General features: G+C 33.6%; 2 protein-coding genes and 1 long non-coding RNA gene across 4 annotated transcripts; 2 read left to right on the top strand and 1 right to left on the bottom strand.

Annotated features, from left to right (window-relative positions):
• Positions 1-530: 530 nt before the first annotated feature.
• Positions 531-3048, bottom strand: LOC110262535 (uncharacterized). The gene is made up of 3 exons (XR_002347192.2): positions 2913-3048; positions 1579-1719; positions 531-1114 (listed from the first exon to the last, which is right to left on the bottom strand). It is a non-coding gene; the product is annotated as an uncharacterized LOC110262535 (long non-coding RNA).
• On the top strand, positions 3038-26094 carry LOC107642083 (uncharacterized). 2 transcript variants are annotated; one of them, XM_088486535.1, is made up of 6 exons: positions 3038-3170; positions 3638-3714; positions 3828-4007; positions 22236-22408; positions 22498-24032; positions 24819-26094. In XM_088486535.1, exon 5 carries the CDS (start codon positions 22527-22529, stop codon positions 24021-24023), a length of 1497 nt encoding a protein of 498 aa, XP_088342661.1. In that variant the 5' UTR covers positions 3038-3170; positions 3638-3714; positions 3828-4007; positions 22236-22408; positions 22498-22526; the 3' UTR covers positions 24024-24032; positions 24819-26094. The 2 variants fall into 2 exon arrangements, with proteins under 2 accessions (XP_088342661.1, XP_088342660.1); XM_088486534.1 differs by having other exon boundaries at positions 22236-24032.
• LOC107641122 (uncharacterized) lies at positions 17081-17992 on the top strand. Its single transcript, XM_016344628.2, has one exon. The coding sequence runs from the start codon at positions 17081-17083 to the stop codon at positions 17990-17992; it is 912 nt and encodes a 303-aa protein (XP_016200114.2).
• Positions 26095-27581: the final 1487 nt, after the last annotated feature.

The following is a 27581-nucleotide window of genomic DNA, read 5'->3' as shown; positions in this document are numbered from 1 at the left end:
GGAATGTGATGTTCCATCAATTTGAACCACACAGATATATTATAAATAAATTTGAGGGGTTAAGATTGTGGAAAGTTATTTTGAGTATACACCAAAAGCAGGACTGCTCAATGGTATGCAACGGGTAGAGTAGTTGAGAAGTCCACAGACACAGATAATCTCACTTGTGTTCCCTTACAATTAAAGGCTGGGATGTGAAGGCATTAGCTATTAGCCTAGGCATTTTGTTGGTTAGCCGAGCCGAATTATATTTGGGCCAAGTGTGTGTGATGCAGGTCAGGTCCCATAAATGGGTCAAGGCATGTTTGAGAAGTTTGGACTGCTAAAAAATCTGGCAATGATGATAAAAATTAAAATTTATGGTAATGAGATTATTGCAGATGATAGTGTTGCGATTTAAAATTTGATAATAACTAAATTAAAAAAATAATATTGGAGAAGTTAAAATAATACATTTTTTCTCAGTGAATGGAATAATAAAATTTTATTGACAAAAAAAATAGTAAGTTGTTTTTGGCTATGAAAGAAAGTTAGGAGGGGCAAACACAAATTTGACATTAATTTGGATTTAGAACTACATGATAAGAAATTTGTTTTATCATTTATGCACTGGTTGTTGCAAAAAAAATATTTAAAAATAGAAATTGAAAAGAAAATATACATACATATGCATTAATGTATGTATAAATTTATCTAATTATAGATTTTTTAGACTATGTCATAAGAGACGTGAATTTATTTATTTATTTTTTTGTCCTTGCTAGAAGTTTTCATAAATTTGTAAAAAATATGAGTGAGTTGTCGAAATTTGCGGTATTATGGATTAGTTTATTTCAATTTAATGAACGAAGATTAGTTTATTTCAATTATGGATTAGTTTATTTCTCCTTCTTATTTTTCAGTTTCTTTCCCTGCCTCATGGCAAAACCCTTCGCCCGGCTATATTGTTCATAGAAATGGGATGCCTCATCAGGGTTATTGAATTCCATTTCCAATATCTCTGCGCCACTGTACATGACTGGTTCAGAGATGTCATTATCTTCTTCATCGCAATCCTCCAGCGGTTCTCCCTCTTGCTCTTCCGCTTCCATTTCAAGATCTCTAGCGAGCTTTCCTGCAAAATGCAAGCACACCATGAAATCCCTTACTACTCTATTTCAACCACACGATAAACTCAAATAAATACCAATTTAAATTTGTTGCAATAATTCTATCACTCCAATTCGATTATTTCTATCATATACAATGAAGAGAAAAGGATTATTTTCAGTCGCACAAAAAAAAAAAATTTTTGTTCCCACACGCTCCTTATTAACTTATTACTAGTTACCAATCCTAATGATTGCATTTACATATATTAATAAAAAATGTGATACAATATTTTCAATATTATATATTTATGTTTAATGATCTTTCTTTGAATGTCATCGAATGGTATTCATCTATTGTATTTTAATGGTAATAAAAGAAAATTCTACACATAAATGGTGGTTCCATTATATGGTGTTTCATAGGCAATTATAACACAAAGATTGGCTACTAATGAGTACATGCAAATTAACACAAAATTATTCATACCAATGTGTTGCAATGCCATTCACCACTTCCATCAAGGCCACCTACTGGCTCAACACCTCCAATCTCAAATTCCGGCACTGTTCCGCTACATGACTCCATTTCGAACATCACTACCCCATGGCCATCCCCCAAGTTGTTTCACTGAGAATCACATTCAACAATACTAAACAAATCAAGCCAAAAGAGTGAAAATCACAAGAAAATTGTGGTCCAAATTATTAAATTCAAAGAGTGAAAATATTTTTTAGTTAAGTGGGTTCACACTTTTAACTAATATCTTGGAGACTCACTTGCATAGAATAATGCATATTTATTTCATTTATACATTAATTTATTTTCATCGTCAATGTTGATCACACAAGTAACTAACATTCTTGTAATATATTCCAACTCATCATTTTGAAATTACAACAGTTTTTTATTTTACACACCAAACAGTACATATGAATTTAGCCTGCAACAGGAACTTTCATAGTTATTTATAATTTATTTTAAATACTGATATTATATGGTAAAGAGTTGTAGACAAGAGGGATAAGATATAAGTTTTCATTCAGCTGTGAACTGATATTAACTTGATTAATGAACTAAAATCACTAATTTTTTAGAATTCTAAGTCATATATCCAAAGAAGAATCTTAAACTATAGTTCCGAAAGATAATTTATCTGAATTCATATAAACAAAACTGAACATGAGTGATTATGATATTCCTAAAATATATATCAACTGTATTTTAGTGACATATGACTATTTCTAATTCCTCATACAAAATCCATAAAAAGATAAAGGAAAAAAATCATTACAACTTCAAACTAAAGTACTCAAGATCTAAGTACCCAAACTTATCCACTTAATTGAACAATAGCAATATAGAGTTTTGGAACATTTATTTTCATGAGTATAAATAAATTTGTTACAACTTTCCAAAGAGACAATAATAGAGGAAACGAGGGAAAGGGAAGCAGGGCATATATAAATGTAATTGGAATGTCACTATACGGCATTCCACAATAATCAACTTGTGTTTAACCCTCTTTTATTTGTTTGTATCTTTCATATACAACTTGAGTACCACAATGTTAATCTTTTTATTTGCTTCTCTATACAAGCAAATGTATAATAAAGAAGGGTCGAATATGACATTCATGCTGGACCACTTATATTGTGATGCTTACTACAAAGTACTCAGTACTCATAAACATATTACATATACATATTTATCCAAATGGCATTGGTAGGTTAGGCTATGGAGTCGAAGTCACTCCAATTCATGGGATACAACCCACACTCCAACAACAAACAACGATAATTATCAATACCAAATTTTCTCACCTCTTGTAGAAGCAACAACATGCTGGCTTATTTCGACACTCACCTGCCATTTCCTTCGCCACCGACGACACACACCTCCGTCATGTTGCGGCAACCGACAACTTCACCCCAACTCTTTTTCAGATGCTTTTTCACAACACTAACACCACTTTTCCTGCCTCCTGCCCTGCCAATTACAACCCTTTTACCTCCAACAATTACTCCGGGCCGACACACACCTCCGTCGTGTTGAGGCAACAACTCACGCCACCACCTTAGGTCCTTCTCAGAGTCTTAGTCACACCACTGTTTTCCAGCCTCCTCTTCTGCCTAATATAACTGTTGGACCTCTAACAATAATTCAGGGCAACAACTAAATGGCTCAGGCCCACGCCCTCCATCATTCATTGCAGAAACGACTTCAACAAAATAGGAATTTACCAATAGCCTAGAGCTGGTTATTCTTGTCAATTGATTAAGAGATATAGGGTTATTTTTGCCATTTCATCCTTTACTACATGACAAAATTTAGCAGCCTACCTTTTCGTACCCTGAACACCGTGTTTCGATACTTTTGTCCGGAACACTAGATAATTTTCCAATAATATATATTAATTAATTTACTTTCATCCTTTGTGTATGAATGAAATTTAGTAATTTAATTTTATCTTTTGATCATGCTAGTTATGTTGACAGATACCTCTTTTTCAAAAAAACTTTTCATATCAACTTTAATTTGGTTGCAGGAAATATGCTGATAGAATTCAACACTCTATGTGTTACTCACCTCACCACATAGACATGGATTCTGAAATGAACTCAAGTGAGTATCATATTATCTTGTTTGGAATCTATATTACTTGTCCTGTTCATATGACTTGTTCTGTGCTCATTCTTTCATTAGTCACTAAAATAACCATTTTCAATTTTTTTTAGTTCCAAGAAGTTGTGCGAATGCTAGATCTCTTAGGAGACAACTGATGGAAGAGCAAGAGCAGGCTTTAGAACTAGTAGAAATGTAAAGGAGACGTTTGGTAGCGTTGCAATTTGCCCAAAATTTTCTGTCTACTTCACCCCATTTTCGCTTCTCCACGAATGGAACGAGAGTTTCAGAAGGTATGTAGTAGTAATATGAATTGCATTTATTTATTATGAATACATTCTTTGTATCATTTTTTATAAGGCTATTTACATTTTTCAGATCATTTCAATTTCAACATTCATCCTCAAAAATCTTTCAAAAACACACACAGAAAAAAATATAGAGTTTAAATAGCTCAAGGCCAAAGACATCAACTTTCTTTTGATACACTGTACAGTACCAAGTAGCTTTGAAGTTTAATCAAAATCTCTGGCTTTTAAGATGAAGGTAGAAGCAGGAGGATTATAAGTTATTAGTAGGACTATCTATTATATTATGCATAGTTTTCAACCATATTGTATCCTTGTCTAAACTCTGGCCAACTAGACGGCTACCCATAATGCAGTTCAACAACAATTTTAACCTCTGTAGAATTAATTTGTTGCTGTAACAACAATGGCATTTAACGAGAATAAGGGATTAGGGTTTATTCTCTTTAGGATTAAGTGTATGTTTGGATTTAGGTTGGACAAATTGGAGTTTAAATAAAAGTGATTTTGTAGAATTAATTTTGAGTAAAAGTGAGTTTGTGCCAACAGAATTTATATTTGGTAATTTTTACTAAAATTGATTTTGATAAAATAAATATTATTTGGATAATATGAGTTAAAATCACTTCTAGATAAATAATTAATTAATTACTAAAAAAATATAATATTAAATTATAATATTATTTTTTTAAGTATATTTAATTTTTTTATATTTTTTTAGTATTTTTTATATAGTATTTTTTTTATAATACTCTATTTTAGTATATTATAATTTTTTATTATTATAATAAAAATTAATATTTATTTATGAAATTAAAAATAACATATAAAAATTGATAATTTTTTAAATATTTTTTTATAGTAAAAATTAATATTTATTTATTAAATAAAAAAATATATAAAATAACATATTTTAGTACTCTTTTTAAGTACTCTTAATAATCTTATTTTTATTAATATTTTAGGTTCTAATTTTTCAAAAGTTATATTTTTATTATTATTTATAATTAATTTTTTATTTAATTTATCATTTCTAATAGGAACAATAATACATATTATAAAAAATTAAAATAGTAAACAGTACATAAAAATTAGAATAATTGTTTTAATATTCTCAGTATTTATTTTTAAAAAATTATGAAAAAATCAATAATAACTAGCAATAAACCTAAATGTAAGTTGAGTAAAGTAACAAGTTTCTAACACAAATATTACTTTCCTTTGAAAAAATCCTAGCAGAGAAAGAGTACGTACTCCATACTCAAGGAGAATGAGAGAAAGAGATAGCGGGGGTGAGCGGTTGAGGGTGAAACACGGTGAGAAAGATGGCCATGCCATCGGAAGAGACAAGGGGGAGAGCGTGGGTGTGTGTATATCCGGTGTTAAGGAGGGTTCTTCTCGAGAGGGGTTAGGAAAGCCAGCCAATGTCTCTTTTAGAGATAAAGTCATTGGTGCAGAAAAGTCTAAGGCCTTTGCATTAGTAGGGTCTTTATCTAGGGATGGTATCGCGACGACAGTGACAGGTAAGTAGGGTGATTCTCGTCCACCAAGTGTCAGTTTTACCAAGGAGGCAAAGAGCTGTCTAGCTGAACCTTATAAGGAAGCCATCGTGATCAAGGTGCTGGATAAGCATTATGGCTACACGGCTCTCATGCATAAGCTTCGGATAGTATGACGCATCAAAGGAGGTTTGATTTGTTGGATGTGGGGTTTGGATATTTTTTGGTTAAATTTGATATTGCTGCAGATAGTGAGAAAGTCATTCTTGGTGGTCCGTGGTTGATAGAGGCTCACTATGTTGCAGTAAAGCCATGAGATGTGGATTTTAGGCCATGCGAAAAATTCTTTGGATCAACGCTGGTATAGATTCGAGTCTCGGAACTTCCAATTTGGTGCTACCAGGAACAAGCAATGCTGCGAATTGCTTCTGCAATAGGGATTCCGGTGAAAGTAGATTTGGCTACTAAGCTTGCAGAAAGAGAAAAATATGTCCGAGCTTGTGTTCAAATTAATCTTGAGTTGCATGTAATCAAACATATTATAGTGGAGGGTGTGACTTATGAAGTGGAGTACGAGAGTTTACAGTTGATTTGTGCTACTTATGCACGGTATGTGCATGATAAATCGTTGTGCATGGAGAAAGAGTCCTTGGAAGGAAACAGAAATTCTTTTGGTGATGGAAAAAATAATGAAGCCCCGACACTAGTGCCACATAACAATCATGAGATTCAAAAAGAGGCTGAATCAGAAGCTCGTGATTTGGGTGAGAATCCTCGTAATTTGGGTGAGAAATTAGGAGTTGTTAAAGGGAAGGATGTGGTTACGGAATCATTGGCTCCTCACGTGCCTGATGGTCATGTTAATGAGGCATGCATGGATGATGGAGAGGGCTGGCAACAAGTGCTGCGTAAGAGAAAATTCACAATGGGCCAGTCATCAGGTTTGAAGGACCAAGATGGAAAGCAGCAAGTTTGGTTCGAGAAGGGTTCCAAGGCCCAATTTGCATGGTGATGGAGGCAAATCAATTGGCATTAGGATGGAGAAGCGAGAAAAACATGAAATTGCGCCATCTCCATCGCGCAGAACTCCTGCACGTCGTGGAATTTCTCTACGGAAGCGTCCTCGGCCTTCCTCCTTGCAGAACTCGCCAGTTGATAAAAATGGTGGCACAACGGAGGAAACCTTAGTAGATGGGAGCATGGCAGGTGCAGTGTCAGGGGGTCCGAAGGTGGCAATTATTGAGGATCAGAGTATGCCAGTACCGCAGGACAAACCACCTATTGAGGTTGGTGATTCTGTTTAGAGTTTATGTTCTTATTTATTCTGTCCCTATTATTTATGGACAGTTTAAATATGATTGTTTGGAATATTAGGGCTGCTTCTAATAAGTTAGCCCTGGTGCATTGTAAGGAACTTGTTAGGAAATTTAGACCTGTTTTCTTTATTGTGGTTGAAACTCACTCCCCTTTTCAGCATTTAAAATTATTTTGAGAAAGGTTGGGGTATCACTCTGTTGGTATAGTAGAAGCAGAGGGGCATAAGGGAGGTATTTGGTTTCTATCCTCTATGAAGGGTGTTTGTTGTAAGTTCATTGATGTTTTTGATCAGGGTGTTACTGTTGAGGTTCACTTTGATAATTTAATTTGGAGGTGTAGTGGTATTTATGGCAGTCCTCAATTTAATAAAAGGGTTCTCCTTTGGGATTATCTTGTTGCACAATCCATGGTTTTTCAAGGACCTTGGATTGTTCTTGGTGATTTTAATGAAGTCAAATTTTCTCATGAATCTAAGGGCTGTCAATTTTCTCATCAAAGAGCAGACATATTTGCTACTTCATTAGGGGATAGTGGTTTGTTTGATCTGAAGACTATTGGGAGGCGGTTTTCTTGGTACAGGAGGGTGAAAAATTATGTTGACGTGGCAAAAAAGCTTGATTGAGTCTTTATAAATAGTAGTTGGTTAACTATCTTTCCAGAGGCTTATGCAAAAGTTTTAAATAGGCTTCAGTCTGATCATTGCCCTATTCTGGTGCGTTGTAAAGGTCGTCCTCAGCCTAAAGGGAATCGACCTTTCCGATTTGTTGCTGCTTGGGCTACTCATCCTGGGTATAGGGATATTGTGAACTAGTTATGGTGGTCTGGTAATAGAGAAATTCATGGCAAGCTTTCGGAAGTACAGAAGAATTTACTAGAGTTTAACTCGAAGGTATTTGGTAACATTTTTGTTAAGAAATATGAATTAGAGCAGCAGATTAATTATTTACAAAAGCGTTTGGAGGTGGTGGATAGTATTTATTTGCGTCAGAAAGAGCAACAATTGCTTGATGATTATAATAATACTCTAGTGCAAGAAGAGCTCCTATTGTTCCAAAAGTCCAGAGAGCAGTGGGTAAGGTTCGGGGATAGGAATACAAGATTCTTTCATATTCAAACTCTTGCGCGAAGGAAGCATAATAAGATTCATGGCCTTTTTCTCAAGGATGGAGTGTGGAAAACTGATCCAGAGGTTATGAGTCAAGAAGCAGAGTCTTTCTATAAAAGCTTATTCTGTCATTTGGATGATGTTGATTTGGGTTGCCTTGGTGATGTGCCTCTTCCTTCTCTGAATGAGGAAGCTTGCAATAATCTTACGGCACCGGTTACTATGGAGGAAGTCAAAACAGCTGTTTTTCACATGAACTCTTTTAAAGCTCCGGGTCCTGATGGGTTTCAATCTTTCTTCTTCAAAGAATATTGGGAGATCATTGGTCTTGATGTTTGGAAGATGGTTAAGCAGGCATTCTCCGGTGTTACTATTGATCCGAGAATGTTGGAGACTTTACTGGTTCTCATTCCAAAGGTTGAATCACCGGTATCTATGAAAGATTTCAGGCCGATTAGTCTCTGCAATGTAGTTTACAAGATCATCACGAAGGTCCTTGTTAATAGGCTTCATCCTCATCTTGCGGAGATTGTTGGCCCGTTTCAAGGAGGATTTATTCCGGGACAAGAAACTCCTGACAACATCATTGTTGCTCAAGAAGTCCTCCACTTTATGAAGAAGACTAAATCAAAGAAAGGCACACTGGCCTTTAAGATTGATCTGGAGAAAGCTTATGACAGAGTTGACTGGAGGTTTTTAGCTCATACCCTTAGGAGCTTTGGTTTTCCTATTCCTACACTTAATTTGATTATGAATTGTGTCACTGTTTCTTCCTTATCTATTCTTTGGAATGTGAGTCGTTTGAATGGCTTTACTCCTAGCCGAGGTCTTAGACAAGGAGACCCTATGTCACCCTATCTTTTTGTGTTGTGTATGGAGCGATTGACATGCTTTATTAGTCATCAGGTTGATTTGGGCTTGTGGGAGCCGGTTGCTATTTCTAGAGGGGGACCAAGAATATCCCACTTAATGTTTGCGGATGACTTGTTTCTATTCTGTAAAGCTACAAAGAGGCAAGTGCAAAATGTGATGTTGGTTTTAGAGACTTTTTGCAAAGCATCTGGGATGAAGATTAATGTGGAGAAGTCTAAAGCGCTTTGCTCCAAAAATGTCTCTGCAACAAGGAAAGAGGTTTTCACTGGGGTATCCTCTATCAGATTTGTCCAGGACTTTGGCAAGTATCTTGGAGTTACCCTTAGCCATTCTAGGGTGACTCGCTCAGCTTTCAATGGTGTCCTGGATAAGATTCGGAGTAGGCTAGCAAGCTGGAAAGGGAGTTTACTCAATCGGGCTGCTAGAATCTGCTTGGTTAATTCTGTTGCCGCTGCTATTCTCACGTACCAGATGCAGGTCTCTATTTTTCCCAAAAGAATCATTAGTAAATTGGAGTCTATGATGAGGAATTTTCTTTGGAAAGGACAAGTTGATGGAAGAGGATTGAATCTTGTTAGTTGGAAGGTACTGGTTACTCCAAAAAAATATGGAGGTTTGGGGATTAGAGATCCTTATTGTGTAAATATTGCTCTTCTTGGAAAGCTAGTTTGGACTTTTTTCCAGCAGCCAAACAAGCTATGGGTCGTTGGATGCCAAATACCGATCATCTCTATATGACTGTTTTAGTTATCCTAAGAACAATGACTCTCCCATTTGGAGGTGTCTTTGCAAGGCTTAAAAAGTGTTGAAGGATGGGTTTGCTTGGTGTATTGGAGATTTGAACCAGAATTTTTGGTTTTCTAGCTGGAGGAGAGAAGGACGTTATCTAATGAGATGGATTATGTTCACATTTCTGATTCGAATCTCCGGATACATGATATTTGGTCGGTTGGTAGGTGGCATTTGGATACTCTTTATTCTCATTTATCTCAAAATCTGAAAGATAATATTCTCTCTTACAATCCAGATGAACAAGCAGGTCCGGAAGTGGGTTGGTATTGGAGTGGGTCTGCTGCCAAAGTCTATGACTCACGCAATGGTTACTTGTGGTTGTGTAAACAGCTGTTTGGTTGGGAGGAGCGGGAGAATTGACTTTGGCTTTGGCGTCAGCTTGTTCCGGAAAAGCATAAGTTTTTGGCTTGGTTGTGTCTTAAGGAGGCTCTTTCTACTGCAAGTTTTCACTTTAGAAGAGGGATGTCGTCATCGGATAGGTGTCCAAGATGTCTTTCTAGCCAGGAATTGGTTTTACATTGTATTCGGAATTGTCCAAAAGCTCAGCTTGTCTGGCATAGGTTGGATATTTCTTGTCATCCTTTGGATTTGAAGAACTGGTTCTTGTATCATAGCAGAGAGCATCCGTTCAAGTTCTTTTCAAGACTTTGGTGGATATGGCGAGCAAGGAATAATGACATCTTTAATCCCCATGAAACTTGGCCTCCGAAAAAAGTGATTTGTCTAGCATTAACTTCAGAAAAGGAGCTTAGGAATATTTTTGAATTACAACGTATGTTCCTTCCCTCTACTCTAAATGGTTTTTGGAATCCCCCATCCATTGGTACTTTTAAGATTAATTGTGATGCTAGTTATTTTGGTTCGGGTGATAGTGTTGATTTTGCTTGTGTTATTAGAGATTGTAATGGGAGCTGGCAAAGGGGGTGTTTGGGAATGATTGGGAGTAATAGTATTCTTCAAGGAGAATTATTTGCTATTTGGAGAGGATATCTCTTAGCTTGGGATGTGGGTCAACGAGATGTTATTTGTGAGACGGATTGTGTGGAAGCATTTAATCTTGTTACTCAAGATGATTTTGGGTTTATTGATCCACTGATGCTCAAAATAAGAGATATCATGCATTGGAATTGGCGTGTTGACTTTCGTTTGATTATGAGAGATGCAAATACGGTGGCAGATACTATGGCAAAGATGGCGATGAAGTTACAACTTTTGCATGTGGAGCTTCTTTCACCTTGGGAGGAGTTTAAGAATAGTCTTAAACGGGACTGTCCCTCTATTTAAACAGTTCCTTGTTTTGTTTGTTTTGTTTTTCTTTGTTTAATTTATTTCAGTCACAAAAAAAAACGTAAGTTGAGTAAACGCATAAACTATAATTTCTTGCTTCTAGTAAACGAGTTTTTGGGATGCAGAATCACATTGGCGTTTAGAGAAGAAAAATTGCCAAACATTAAAGAACAGCGTTCAAAGCATTGAAACGCACTTTTATCCTCTCCAACGTGTTTCACAAACACACTCTAATTTGACAAAAATTTTTAAACATATCTTGTCATTAGCCATTCTGCACCAACCTGTCATGCTGATATGACACATTAACGGCCACATAAGCAAGATTTAACGTCGTTACTGACGGAATAAACGGAGGGGATGGAAGAACTAACGTGACCATTTTTAAATCTTTTGGGGACAAGTCTAATTAATTTTACTTTTTGAAAATTAATTTAGAGATCGGATACTTTTTCAGAGACCAATTTAAGTATTTATTCAAAGAGAAAATATATCTTTTCAATTTGCTTTTTTTAATTAATGTTATAAAATAGACTTATATTAAATTATCTTTATATAAAATTAATAATTAAAATTTGTTAGATAATAATTTAGTTAAATTTATTAAATTATTTAATAATTTTTAAATATTATTTTTATATAAAAATATTTACACGTATGTTGTTGTCTATAAAATATAATTTTTATCGGTATTTTTTAAGTGAAATAAAAGAAGTAAAGAAAATGTGATATAATAAAAGGCTATTGCTATGTTAATGAAAATTTTTTTTTTCTTCACATGATGAACTGAGATAGCATACTCTAGAGTGATACATTTACCTGGCTCAAGATTCGGTGGTCTATGAACTTTTGGACTACTTAGTGGTCCAAGTAGAAAACATATTTTTGGAATTTTTTTATCAATTGTTACGTAGTCCTTGAACTAATTTTAATTACAAATCAACCCCATATATTTTATTTAATTATAAAAATAGTTTTTTATTTTATAAATTATTATTTTATCAATTATCTATTATATTTATTAACAATCAAATACAAAAATAACAACCAATTATATCCTCTATTCATCCTAATAATTTCAATTGATTAAAAAATTAACTTTGATCTCGTTACGTTCGTCCATGGCTTCCAAATCGTGTTTCCTTAAAATTCAATCGATTGGTTTTTCAAAACAATCGATTGAAAATTGTAAGGTAGAATGGTAAAAAGTTTAAACCAATCGATTGTTTATACTTTCCAATCGAATGAATGCCTCAAAGCAATCAATTGTTGTTGTTACTCAATTGATTGAATTCACGAAAACAACATGGATTTGCCAAATACAATCGATTGAAAAGTAATGACATTGAAGTTTTAGCCAAATTCAATCGATTGGTAATGTAATCCAATCGATTGGTAATGGAATATCCATCTACTCAATCAATTGCTAATGTTCTCATTTTTTAGAATTCTGTAGGATTTTGAACAGTTTATTCTATTCTACCCTCATAAATCACAAATAGGTTGTACAAATCCTCATTAATCCATTTTTTTTTTCAATCACCATGATCAGGATCTTATTATCTTCTTGCACCAATATCAATGTATTAACATAAGAACAATTTTTATCACTTAACTTAAATCATTGATCCTGTAGTTTGGTCTAGTTTGGACGAAGAAAATATATTTCTACTAGTATTAATTAAATCTGTGATACTACATGACGAAATTAAAGCCATGGACGAACGTAACGAGATCAAAGTTAATTTTTTAATCAATTGAAATTATTAGGATGAATGGAGGATATAATTGGTTGTTATTTTTGTATTTGATTGTTAATAAATATAATAGATAATTGATAAAATAATAATTTATAAAATAAAAAATTATTTTTATAATTAAATAAAATATATGGGGTTAATTTGTAATTAAAATTAGTTCAAAGACTATGGGTGTGTTTGGGAAACTCGTTAGAAGGGAAGAAGTACGTTTAGACTTCTTGAAAGCTTCAACTTTTGGTTTGGCAAAATTTTTTTCTATGAACGCAGAAGTGATTCTGCTGCCAAAACCAACGTTTACAAGAAGCAACTATTTTTAGCTTCTCCGTTTTCCTAACGAGCTTTTTAGTCATGATACTAACTATTTATTTATCTTTTACCAACTTTATCCTTCATGTATGTTATTATATTATTTATAAAATTCTTGTTATTCCTATTTATATGAACTCTATTTTTTTTATTATTTATCTTTTTTATTTTTTTTCAACTGTTTGTTTGATATTATACACTTTTATAATTGTGATTTTTGTGTATTATGTTTGTTATTATCTTTTTATAATATGATTTATTGATTCTATTAGGTAAAGTAAATTAAACAAAAAATTAACTGTAAATAATAATAATAATAAAAAATTATAGCATACTAAAAAAGGAGTACTAAAAATACTAAAAATATACTATATAAAAAGATCATCAAGAATTTTTAGATTTGTTTTAATTACTATAAAGTGAATATTTAATTTTTTTTTTATTATTTTTAGTAATCTCTTTTATAATTGTAATTCTCATATACTATGTTTTAGTGTAATTTTTTATAATATAGATTATAATTCTATTAAAAAAAATTAAATAAAAAATTAATCATAGATAATAATAAAATCATAAACGTTGGATTCCAAATTAATATTAAGAATAAGATTATTGAGAGTACTAGAATAAGAGTACGATGTAAAAAAATACTAAAATAACATTCTTAGTTAATACTTAAAAAAACGTAACATATTTGATTAAATATTCTTTTATATATTTATAAAATTTATATTGTTTTATTTTTATTTAAAAATATATTTTATCTATTTTTATATGTTATTTTTATTTTAGTAAGTAAATATTAATTTTATTATAAAATTAACTAATAAGATTTATTTAAATATCTAAATTAAAATTATAGAATAATATAAAAAAATGATTTAAGTTGAGGTCTATTTTAGTAATTTTTTATCTAAAAGTGATTTTGAATGGTATAAGACAAACAATATTTATTTTACTATAATCAATTTTGATACAAAAATTACCAAACATAAATCATTTTAACACAAACTTATTTTTTATCAAAATCAAGTTTGCAAAATCAATTTTATACAAACTCTCGTTTACAAACTGTAATCCAAACACACACTATGTAGTAATTGATAAAAAAACTCCAAAAACATGTTTTCTACTTGGATTACTAAGTGGTCCAAAGGTTCCTCGACCACCGAATCGTGTGTCCATTTACCTAGTCTTCGATAGCTTTTCTGCTTCGTTACAGAAGTTTTGTTTCTTCTATAGGATAAATAATTAGTGAAGTTTTTTTACGGATGGGCCTCAGAGACCCTTTTTGTGTGTTTTTTTTAATTTTATTAATTATTGTTACTATATTTTTTCTCTGCTTCTTGTGAGATTTTTTTGGAATGATGTATATTAGAATCTCTTTGGGGGTTTATTTATTGGGACTTAGATTTGGTCTTCTGCAGGTTTTCATTGTATGTCTAAGACTCTAAATAATAGTAGTTATTAGATTTAGTTTGGGTAAACAGCTTAATTAAATTTTTTAAAAAAAATAGCTTAAATAATAAATAATTATATTAAAAATAATTTATAAATAAATTATTTTGTATTTGAATTTTTAATTCTAAAAGTGCTTATTTTATAGAAATGTGATAAAAAGTAGTAGTATTATGAGAGAAATCATTTTTTAAACTTCTCTATAAGCTCTTAAATATCTTCTTAGAAAGTTGCAATTTGATTTTGAAAATTGTACTTGACATTAATACTACTACTTTTCAAAAGTTAAAAGTTCAAAAAAATTATTTTTGAAGCTTCCCAAGGTCCTTAATGTTTACAAATACATTTTACAAAAAAAAAAAATATTTAGAAATACATGTTGTTGAATGAAAGTTTAATTACTTTGTTAGTTTCTATAGTTTCGCAAAATTTTCAATTAGGTCTCTATACCTTTTTTTTCCTTTTAATTGGGTCCCTGCACCAATTTTTTTTTCAATTGAGTTTCTGCACCAATTTTTTTTAGTTGGGTCCCTATATAATTAAATCAATTACTACTAAGAGAGACCTAATTGAAAAAAAAATTAGTATAGAGACCCAATTAAAAGAAAAAAAAGTATAGGGACCTAATTAAAAATTTTGCGAAACTATAAGAACTAACAGAATAATTAAACCTTGAATGAATTCACATTAAAAAAATTTATTGAAATTAACAGACCTAAAGAGCAGTCATTGTTTCTTGGTAAAAAATTATTATTTAGCGTCCCTAATTTTAATGATAATAACTAATAGCTATGGAGTGCAATATTTTTTTAGGTGACAATTTTTTATTTATTTCATTCAATCTTTTCCCAATGATAAGTTGATTTGTCAATATTGTTTGATAATTTTTTTAATATAAATAAATAATTATCAAGAGGCAGAAACAAAAATTAACTTTAATTAATTGTTAGAGCATGAATATTGTCTAAGTATAAATTTTCTAATATATTCTTTCCTAGCATAATATTAAATATTTTTGGTCTTCTACTTCACTCAAAAAAATATATAGTAGAGTTGGACAAAATTTTATAAACAGGTGTATATTAAGTTATATTAGGTGTATCAGCAAAATTATGGTAAGTGTGATGTTAACTACTTCAAACATACTAATTCAGCCTCTTTTAACTTTATACTATTCAACAAATTTTTTAAATCATAAACCCTAAAATTATGTGTCGATATTATACTTTTCTAAAGATAACATATCTCTTTGTTGTTATTATTATTATATTTAATTATTTTATTAATATTTATAATTTTATCAAATTTTTAATTAGTTTTTTATATTTTAAAAGTTTGTAATTAAATCTATAGACTAGATTAAAACTTTCAGTTAGATCATCTCTTTTTTTTTATTAAAAATACTATTTATTTTAAAAGTAAATATTTTAAAATTATTAAAAATTTTTTAAATAAGATTAACCGGAGTGAGCGGGAGAGGGAGAGGGTATTACTTGGTGGTCCTTGGATGATATCTGGGTTCTATCTTGCTGTAAAGCCATGGTCACCTGAGTTTTATTTAGAGGAGGAGGTTTTTGGATCCACCATGGTATGGGTATGCTTTTACGGTTTAGGGATTCGTTACTACTATGAGAAGGCTATGTTGAGGATTGCCGCTGCGGTGGAAAAGCCAGTGAAAGTCGATGTAGCAACTAAGATGGCAGCAAGAGGGAAGTATGCGAGGGCTTGTGTGGAGATTGATTTAGGCGTTCCCATTACTCGTAGTGTTGAGGTTGATGGGAGGGTTTTGGATGTTGAATATGAAAGCCTTGAGTTGGTCTGTAATACGTGTGGTTGTTATGGGCATGTTAGTGTGGACTGTAAATTGATTAGTTCAATTTCGGTGAACATTGATGAAACAGGGGTGAATGAAGACAAGGAACAAGATCATGAGAAGATAGATCAGGTGCCATTTTCTTCTAATATTGAGAAGCCTTTTGTTTTTGGTAGTGCTACAATTGGGATAGAGAAGAATAAGGATAAGGAAGTGCATGTAATGGAAGGGGCACATGCAGGGGATACAACGTGGACCAAAGTGGAAAGAAAGGCAAAGGGCAAGAAGGTCTTTTTGGGTAGGCATGACCAGGATAAGTCCAAAAAAATTTATGTGGATAAATCTTCTAATTATGTTGCTAAAGGAGAATCTGCTATGAAAGGCATCAATGTGGTTGAATCATCTTTACACATAAGTAAGGGCAATCAAGTGCTAAAACAAGCGAGGAACTTTAAATTAGCTTCGTCAGGTTTTACCTCTGCTCAAGGTGTGACGAGTGGCAAGCAAGGACCTGGTTCAGAACGGGCAGTGGCTTATTCGCAAGGCGCGGGGACTTCTAAAACGCCATTCAAAAACAATTTAAAGAGATTAAGGCCTAATTCTCTTCAGAATTCCCTGGTTGAGAATGGGCACAGTGTGGTTACAGTGGAGACCTCACTCACTACCCTCAAATAATCTGAGGTGTGGGTCTCACTCCAAGTAATATTAATATGGATTGTGCAAACATTATAGCTTGGAATGTGAGAGGAGCTAGAAATAAGCTGGCTCGGGTGCATCTGAAACAATTGGTAAAGAATTTTCATCCGTATGTTTTTATCATTTTAGAGACTCATTGTGCTTTCCAAAAGATGGCTGTCTTTTGGAACAGATTAGGTTATACTCCTATTCATATTGAAGAAGCTCAGGGGCATAGTGGAGGTATTTGGGTGCTCTCTGCATGGCCCGGAGTATCTTGCAATGTCGTGGCAGCGAGTTCGCAAGTGGTGTGTGTTGAGTTTTCGAATGGCGGTTTCTCTTGGGTCTATGCAGCAATTTATGCAAGTTCCGTTCCTAGCATAAGGGAAGAAGCTTGGAGGGTTTTGACATATTTTTCCAGAAATTATTCAGGTCCTTTATTAGCTATTGGGGATTTTAATGAGATCCTTCTTTCATCCGAGGTTAAAGGTGGGAACTTTGTCTCTCGAAGGGCAGAGCGGTTTGGAGCTCTCCTAGATGAGTGTGGTTTGATTGATTTGGGAGCTCATGAATCTTTGTACACTTGGTTCAGGCATATGCAGGGTAATCGGTTCATCTCGAAGAGGTTGGATAGGGCTGTGGCTACTGATGCTTGGTGCTTTCGTTTTCCGAAAAGCTATGTGGAGAATTTGACGAGGATGCATTCTGACCACTGTCCCATTATGATGCGATGTCAAGGTAATGATAGAAGAGTCGGGGTAAAACCTTTTCGTTTTCAAGTAGCTTGGTCTTATCACCCAAGTTTTTCGTCAGTGGTCAGGGGTGCTTGGGACAAGGGTAGACCCAATCCTATTCGTTGCTTTTCTCAGGTCAGAGATGATACTTTGGCCTTTAACCGAGATGTATTTGGGAATATTTTTGAAAGAAAGAAGGAATTAGAGAGGCGTGTGACCAGTATCCAACAGAGAATGGAGAGAGTTGATGCTTTATCTCTTATACAGGAAAAAAGGGAGTTACAAGCTAAATATAGTAATCTGCTTATGCAAGAGGAGTTGTTTTGGTATCAAAAATCCCGAGAGCACTAGGTCAGATTTGGAGATAGGAATACTAAGTTCTTTCATATGCAAACCATTATGCGGAGGAAGCGTAACAAGGTTCAGGGGTTATTTTTGGAGGATGGAAGATGGAGTACTGATCCGCAAGAACTCGAAGAATGTGCAATTGGATTTTATAGAGATCTTTTTTGTAATGTGGAACAGGTAGAACTTGATGTGATGGGGATCAGGAATTACCTTCTTTATCTCGTGAGGCTATTGAAAGTCTCACAAGAAATGTTTCTAAAGAAGAGGTTAGGAAGGTGGTTATGGGCATGAACTCTTTTAAGGCCCTAGGTGCCGATGGTTTTCAGGCTTTTTTCTTCAAGGAATATTGAGAAGTGGTTGGTACAGATGTATGGGAACTTGTTAAGAAGGCTTTCGCTGGGTTTGATCTGGATAGTGCTCTGTTTGACACTTTGGTGGTGCTGATTCCTAAAAGTTGATAACCCGTCTTGCATGAAAGAGTTTCGTCCTATCAGCCTCTGTAATGTCATCTACAAGATTATAACTAAGGTAGTTGTGGAGAGGTTACGACCTTTTCTACAAGATATCATTGGCCCTTTGCAGGGAGGGTTTATTCTTGGAAGGGGTGCCCCAAACAATATCATTGTAGCCCAGGAAGTTCTCCATTTTATGAAGAAAACCAAATCAAAGAAAGGTGTTCTTACTTTTAAAATTGACCTAGAAAAGGCTTATGACAGGGGTGAGCTGGGAGTTTTTGGAGCAATCTCTCCTAATGTTTGGCTTTCCAGGTACTATTGTTTCTCCTATTATGAAATGTGTAAAGTCTTCCTCCCTTTCTCTAATGTGGAATGGTAACCGGTTGGATGGTTTTCAGCCAAAGAGGGGTTTGAGGCAAGGAGACCCGATGTCTCCTTATTTATTTGTTATTTGTATGGAGAGGTTGAGTTGCCTCATTACTAGGCAAGTGGAGGTTGGTAGATGAAAACCAGTGACTGTGTCTAGGGGAGGTCCTGTAATCTCCCATCTCCTTTTGCAGACGACCTTATCCTTTTTTGCAAAGCGAAGAAATCTCAAGTGCTTCATGTTTTGGACACTATGGCCACCTTTTGCAGAGCATCTGGTATGAAGGTGAATTTTGACAAATCTCGTGCTATCTGTTCTATGAATGTTTCTAGACAACGCAAGGATTTCTTCACTGGTATTTCTTCTATCCGATTTGCTAATTCTCTGGAAAAATACCTTGGTGTCCCCCTCAAGCATGGGAGAGTTACTAAAGCTGATTTTAATGATGTGGTTGATAAGCTTACTAATAGGCTAGCATCTTGGAAAGGTCGCTTCCTTAATAAAGCTGGTCGGATTTGCCTTGCTAAATCAGTTTTATCTTCTATACCTATTTATAGGATGCAAGTAAGCCTTTTTTCCATCAGGTGTGTGCTCTAACATTGATAAATTTACTAGAAGTTTTATTTGGTGTGGTAGTCATAATCACCGTAGTCTTCATTTAGCATCTTGGAGAGTTTTGACGACTCCAAAAAAGTTTGGAGGTCTTGCTTTGCGGGAGTCGCGGTTGGTCAATTTTTCTTTATTAGGAAAGCTAGTTTGACAAATTTTGATGAATCAAGAGAAACTGTGGATCAAGATTATGCTTCAGAAATACTTCCAGAATAGAAACCTATTTGCAGTTAAAGCAATGGGTTCTTCATCGTATATATGGAAGTCTATTGTGCACACAGCTTCCGTATTAAAGGAAGGGTTTCTTTGGGAAGTGGGAGATCTTTCTAAGAATTTCTGGTTTGAATCTTGGTTGCACTCTGGGCCAGTAGGAGCAAGGGTTGAATTTCTTGATATCTATGAGGCTGCTTTGACCATTGAAGATGTTTACCGTGATGGAGTTTGGCATTTGGAGAGGATTTATTCTTTTATTCCTAGGGACTTAAGGGAAGACATTCTTAGTTTAGTACATATTTCGGCTTCTGATCGTGATTTGGGTTGGAGTTGGGAGCACACTCTTTACTTTGCTAAACAAGGATATTTATGGTTAATTCGGAATAAGTTGAATTGGGATAGGAATATCAATTGGCTTTGGCTTTGGAAGGCGCGGGTCCCTGAAAAGTTGAGGCTCCTAGTGTGGCTTTGCCTTCATGATGCTGTACCAACTCAATATCTGCGTTTTCAGCGACATCTCTCCTCCTCATCCTTATGTACACGTTGCAATCAACTTCTGGAGACAATTCTTCATTGTTTTCGGGATTGTGAAGTGGTGCGATCAGTTTGGGTTTCTCTAGGTTTTTCTTATGTGTGTTTCTTTGGCTCTCAAGAGGTGCATGATTGGTTCAAGCATGGCCTCCTCAATGCAGGTTGTTCCAAATTTGCAGCTATAATATGGTCAATTTGACTAGACAGAAATATGGGTAATTTTCAGGGAGTTTTTGGATCTGCTGGGTCAATTGCATACAAGGCTCACAGGTGCATGGTGGATTTTGAATATACAACTCAGAATCGAGTGTGTTGCATCCAGGGATTAAAATCTCTGTCTTGGTCTCCGCCAGAACCTGGTGCTTGGAAGTTAAATTGTGATGAGAGTGTGAACTTGGGAGATGATTGTGCTGGTTTTGGGTGGGTAATTCGCGATAGCTCCAGTCAATGGGTAATGGGATGCTCAAGAAATTTCTTTGGATCTAGTGTCATCAAGATGGAGTTGTGGAGTATATGGAAAGGTTTGGCTTGGGCTTGGGAGGCGGGTCTTAAGCTTGTTGTCTGTGAGACAGATTGCGCAGCAGCTTTTGAGCTAGTAACTGGTTGGCAAGTTCCACTCTGGCATCTTGAAAAAGAAGTGATACAATTGATCTTTGACTTGAAGTTAAGAAGGGATTGAGATATTTGTTTTGAGCTTATCCCGAGAGAAGCTAATGTCGTGGCAGATCGGTTGGCAAAGATGGGATCTTGAGGTAGCGGAGCTGATGAGGTTCACCTTTGGCACCAGCCGCCAGAGGTGGTTTGTCCTCTCTTACTGTTAAGAACCTGATTTCTTTTCTTTTTCTTTTCTGCTCTTTTGTTTTTTACTCTTGGTTGTTCACCAAAAAATTATACAGTTGGTCCCTATACTTTTAATGAAATTGCAAATTGGTCCCTACTATGAGAGTCTTTTTTTTTGGGTCGACTACTATGAGAGTCTTTGATTCTGCCAAAATGACGTCGTATTTCCGGCACTACCACCATTAATTTCAAAAACAGCTTCACACGCCGTGTCTAGGTCCTCCACAGACCCGAGTGGTTCTGTTGCTAAAAAAGTGAGACGCTACGGAGCTTAGTTTGCGAGGGCAAGAGGGTTAGGATGGTCCCTAACAGGATCCGAATGGCGAAGGACGGGGAGGCGTTGGAGGATGAGGAGCTTCCTGCGTTCCAAAACGGTGTGTTTGAGGTTGATGGCGGTGATGGTGTTGGAGTGGTGGAGGGAAAGACGTTGATAGATCGTGAGTTCTTGGATCGATATGTGTCTATGGATAGGATCTAGAGGCATACTATGAGGGATTTGATTAGTAAGATTGAGTTGTTACTTGTTAGAGAGAAGGATTTTGTTTATGATGAGGAAAATATTTTAATTATTGATAATATAAATATAATTGGGATGAGTTGAATTGAGTTCATTCATGTTAATAATGCACATTATCGTGGTAATTTGTATAATTATTGTTAATTTTGGTTTTTACTATGTGTTAATGAATTTGGTCATCAGTAATAATTTTGACATTGTTGTTGCTAAAGTCGTATTATTGTTAAAGAAGAAGAACAAAAACGTTGAAGAGAAGAGGAGGAAAAAAAGAGAGAAGAAAAAGAAAAGGATATTATGATAAATGTACGTTTTTTTTACAATAAATATTATTGAGGACTTAATTACAAAATTATATTTTTGTACAAAAAATTAATTATAAATTTTTAAAATGTAGAGACTGATTTATAATTTTAATAAAAATATAGAGATTAGCGTTACAATTTAACCTTTAAATAACAATTAATAAATATTTAATTATAAATTTTTATTTAATATAAAAATTTAATTATAATTTTTTAAATTCTAAAAATTAAAAATTTAATAAAATTATAAATACTAACAAAATAATTAAATTTTATTGTTATTGTTGTCGTTGTTGTTGTCTGATAGATCACCATTTTTTCTCGAGCATAATGAAACCATTACTCCCCCAAGCCTTGTAATTTATTTGGTATATGCGTCCAATTCATAAAATTGATAAAAAAAAATCAACAGAACCCAAGTAAAACGGGACTGGAGTCTGGAGACCTTTCATTAGTATGGGGGGTGTTGGAAACAGAGGACTATTTCCGCAGAGTTAGCAAACTCCCTCAAACTTAGACAACAGCGAAAGTGCGAAACACTAAAATGTTGTCATCCTCAACCTCAAGGATCACTTTCATTTCTAGGTATTCTCTTCTCCAAATCCCTAATTTTGTTTCCTTCCCGTCCTCTTCATCCCTTCACTCTCATTCTGAGCCCCCATGCCTTCGTGAAGTTGATGAAGCTGTTGATTCCTTCACTCGCATGCTCTCTATGCGTCGCCCTCCATCCATCATTCAATTCACCAAGATTTTGGGATCTCTTGCCAAGACCAACCATTTCTCCACCGCCATTTCCCTTTTTCAGCAATTGCAAGCCAGGGGAATCGCTCCCGACTTATTTACTTTGAGCATCGTAATTAATTGTTGTTGCGGCATGGGTCGTATGACGCTTGCTTTCTCTGTATTGGCCAAGATTTTCAGAATGGATTATCAACCTGATACGGTAACATTGAATACACTCGTTAAAGGCCTCTTTCTCTGTGGTAGTGTTGAAAAAGCAGTGAGCTTTCATGATAGAGTGCTGGCTCATGGATTTCAGTTTAATCAAGTCACTTATGGGACCTTGATCAATGGGCTGTGTAAGACCGGACACACGTCAGCTGCTATTCAAGTGTTGAGAAAGATCCCACGGTATGGCATTGCTCCTAATGTCTTCATGTACAACGCAATTATTGATAGCCTCTGCAAGGATACACTTGTAAGTCAGGCTTTTCAATTATTTTCTGAAATGCTTGCTAAGGGAATTTCTCCTAATGTTATCACATACAGTTCTCTCATTTTTGGATTGTGTCTTATGGGTCAATATAAGGAAGCCATTGATTTGTTAAGTGATATGGTGCTTAGAAACATTACTCCTAATGTTTATACCTATAATACTTTGGTTGATGGGCTATGCAAGGAAGGAAAGATCAAAGATGCTAAGAGTGTATTGGCTGTAATGGCAAAACATGGTGTGAAACTAGATGTGGTTACTTATAACAGCTTAATGGATGGATATTGTTTGGTTAATCAGGTAAATAGGGCAAAATATATATTCAACACAATGGCCCAAATTAGAGTGTTGCCCAATGTTCGAAGTTACAGTATCATGATTAATGGCTTCTGCAAAAGTAAAATGGTCGATGAAGCCTTGAATCTCTTTGAAGAAATGCATCGCAAGAACTTGGTTCCAGGCACGGTAACTTACAGCACTCTTATTGATGGCTTGAGCAAATCAAAGAGAATCTCCCGTGCTTTGGAGCTTCTTATCGAGATGCATCATAGAGGTCAACCCGCTAATGTAGTCACTTACAGTTCATTGTTGGATGGGATGTTCAAAAACCAACAACCTAACGAGGCATTTATGTTATTCAATCAAATGAAAGAGTGTGCCATTGATCCAGATATATTCACTTACAATATACTTATAGATGGCCTATGCAAAAGTGGAAGACTTATAGATGCAAAAGAGAATTTTCAAGATCTTTCCGTTAAAGGCTATCGTCCAAATGTGAGGACATACAATATTATGATCAATGGGCTCTGCAAAGAGGGCTTGTTTGAAGAAGCATTGGCACTCTTGTCAAAAATGGAAGGCAATGGTTGCTTACCAGATGCTGTGACTTTTGAAACTATTATTCGTGCTTTGTTTGAAAAAGATGAGAATGACATGGCGGAGAAACTTCTTCGGGGAATGGTTGCTAGAGGCTTATTGAATTGATAAAAGAAGGTAAGATACATCAACTCAAATTGAAATTACATCTCATTGTTGCTGAATATGTATCATAGTTTTGTAAATTCTGTGTCTGTTGGGTCAGAGGACTTTGGCAATGCCATGACATCAATATAATTCTGTTATTCTGTTGTGCAACTTATTTTTCCGTAACTTTGTAGGTACCAAATATATATATATATATATCAAACTAATTCCTATGACTGTTTTATCATAAGTAACCATGAGCTATTGTTTATTTGATTGAATCCTATGGGAATTGTTGTAAAAGCAAATTTAAGTAGGTAATAAGGATTCATTCTTAGGCTATACAGTTTTCGCTTCCATCTTAAAAATAAACCCCCCTTCTAAAATGCATGTCCCCTCTTTTCATCAACCTAAGCAACGTCGAGTCAAAGTTAATATGGTTCAGTTATCTCAAAATTTTTGGCCATTTTCTTAATTAATGCCACTCAGTTGTATTGCTTGGAAATTGCTTCTGTTGAAAATATGTACACTACGAAGTACTTTTTCAGAGAATGTTTTTCTGTTAATTCTTAGATAAATTACCTCGTTATTTCCTGTGTAGACATTATTCTATTGTCTCTGTTTATTAGCATTTTAAAAAAAGTTACTAGCTTGGAGTTTTGTTACGTGGTGTTTGAGATGGGAATGTTAAAAGTGAAACAATATAGAATTCTATGGGGGTGTTGTTCTGATTCTTCCATGGAGTTGTTGGTTCACCGGCAATCCCTTGTGCATTACTTTCCAGAGGAAGATTCTTATTTTCGGTTGCACTTTCAGGTCCCAAATAGAAGTCCAGAGCTTCTTCTGCTGGCAGTGGAGTGGCATCAGATCGAGTGGAGGGTGGCAGAACTAGTGCGCCAGTAAATATCCTGAAGCCACGGTGTAGCAACCCTTTTTCTCCCTTGGCCAGGTAACTGAATCATCCCATTCCCCAATTTCAGTTTGTAAAATATTCTGTGCAATATCTGTACTGAATTGTTCTGGAATGAGCTGTTGGTTCCATTGCTTGTTTTTGTTTAGGAGTTGATTAACCCAAATTAGTTGTGAGTTAGTAGGAATTAACATCTGAGTAGATAATGCTTGTTGATTTTTGATCGAAGAGTCCTCCATTTACATATGGGTAAATACCAATCTACCATGTTATATGTATAAATTTAACTGGCTACACATTAATCCAAACTATGCTGAAGCTCTCTAGTGTGAATTTTCCTTTATACTTTGATTTGTATTTGGCCCCTTTGGAATCAATTGTGAGACACCAGAGTTCTTCTCAACTAATTTGGTTTCTAGTTGAACCCATACTAACTAGATTTTAAACTTCAAAAATCACTTTTCTCATGAAACTCAAACAAAAATCACTTCATCTCAAACGGATGAAATATTGCTGTTGCTATAAACTTTGCAAAGCCAATCTTTGCATTATAATTTGGTTCTTTATTTATATACTTCCATTCTAACTTTGTGTGGTGCGTGCTGCATAAAACAGTTTTAGACTTAAGCAAACAGTACTCCAAATAAACATTTGATACTGCAAAGGGAATAATTTTGCTTTATGGTGAGAGTATATGATATACAATGTGTTTTGGATATTGCAAGTTCATCAAGAGTTGTTTGAGACTCTACAGAAAGGGAAAATTTTAATATAGTTAACCAATTCTTTGTTCATTTTCACTGACATACAAAATGGGAGCTCAAGTTGAATAGTATTTTTTATTTATTTATTTATTTTCAGTTTTCGTTATGCAATCTACAATGCAGTTCTGTTCAGGTTTTACCATTTGTAGGCATAGGTAATTTAACTTTTGTTATGTCATTAAAAAGTTGCGATTCTACCTTGGAGCAGAAGAAAAATTTGATGGTGCTGGTAATTGTTGGCGATATAAATTGTGACCGCTGGCATATTTTATATTTAATATTTATTATGAAATGTAAATATAAAATTACTAATATTATATGATAATTTATTATTTATTGTTAATTTTCTAGTATTAGTTCCTGCAAGATATCATAGGTTAAGTTTCACCTAATCAATTTATAAGAAGTTATTATATTGTACATGTAACTAATTTTTTATATTATTGAATTTGAATTATATTGTTTATTATTGTCTTATATATTATTGAATTTGAATCAAATTAATAATAATGTCATGTGACTTTAGATATAGTCTAGTTAATACAATATATAAGTCCAGTTTGGGTAAACAGTTTAATTAAGTTTCTTTTGAAAAAATATCTTAAACAATAAATACTTATATTAAAAGTAGCTTATAAATAAGTTATTTTGTGTTTGATTTTTTAGTTTTAAAAGTGCTTATTTTAAAAGAAATGTGATAAAAAGTTTTTTATTACCAGAGAAGTTATTTTTTTTTAACTTCTCTATAAACACTTAAATAACTTTTTAAAAAATTACAAATTGATTTTGAAAATTGTATTAGACATTAATACTATACATTTTCTTAAGTTAAAAGTTAAAAAAAAATTACTTATAAACCTATCAACACAGGTACAATAGAAACAGATACCATAGTAAAAATATACATTTTCTTAAGTTAAAAGTTAAAAAAAAATTACTTATAAACCTATCAACACAGGTACAATAGAAACAGATACCATAGTAAAAACATGAATGACTAATATATCTCTAGTCATGTAAAAAACAAAAAATAGAAATAGATACTATAGTAAAAACATGAATGACTAATATATCTCTAGTCATGTAAAAAAGAACACAATACTTGAGTATCTTTCTTTTCTACCATCTCAATATATCAAATCTATTAAAATTTTAGGTTACATTATCTTTCAAATACCTATCTATCTCATTCTTATTGAGTTTACTTGGCTTTATTTTCTATGTTTGCTTCCACATTCTCAAAGGATCTTTAATCATAAGACTATCATTTTCACCTATCTTTAAACTAAAATTTGGTTCGATATCTTAAGAAAAATTAGCATTTTGAGTGTTCGCTAAATTTGGCTCCAAATACTAATTTTCCCCGCACATCTACTTAATATACTAAAACTGGGTTTTCCCCCAACTAATGAAGGTGAGGTGTCGATCCCTCGTGACTCCGTTTTCCCTCCAAAATAAATATACTATTCTCTATTCTAAATTATTTTATAAAAAATATATTTATTATAATTATATTATAATTATACTAATTAAGAACATATCTTCATTATAATTATATCAAATCAATATTTAATGCATTGTTAAACTACTTATCAATGATCAATTAAAAATACTTTTAATCATTTTAATAATAATAATAATAATAATAATAATAATAATATGATAATTGCACCAGTCGTGGTAATCATGATAAGAATATTTGATTCTAATCATAAAATGATCAAATCTTATTATATTAATAAAGCACATTGATTTTAAATATTTTTAGTTATTTAAATTATATTGATTTTAAAAATATTGATATAATTCTAATTCTTATTCATTATCCAATAATAATAATAATAATAATAATAATAATAATAATAATAATAATAATAATAATAACTTGAAAACCCATATATAAAC

Source organism: Arachis ipaensis, chromosome B5, assembly GCF_059453495.1.
Source record: "Arachis ipaensis isolate K30076 ecotype BB chromosome B5, ASM5945349v1, whole genome shotgun sequence".
Classification (NCBI taxonomy): domain Eukaryota; kingdom Viridiplantae; phylum Streptophyta; class Magnoliopsida; order Fabales; family Fabaceae; genus Arachis; species Arachis ipaensis.
This window is presented reverse-complemented; position numbering and strand designations above follow the sequence as displayed.

Coding starts and splice junctions, on each gene's coding strand:
- LOC107641122 (XM_016344628.2), top strand. CDS start 17,081: ATGGCTGTCTTTTGGAACAGATTAGGTTATACTCCTATTCATATTGAA.
- LOC107642083 (XM_088486534.1), top strand. CDS start 22,368: ATGTTGTCATCCTCAACCTCAAGGATCACTTTCATTTCTAGGTATTCT.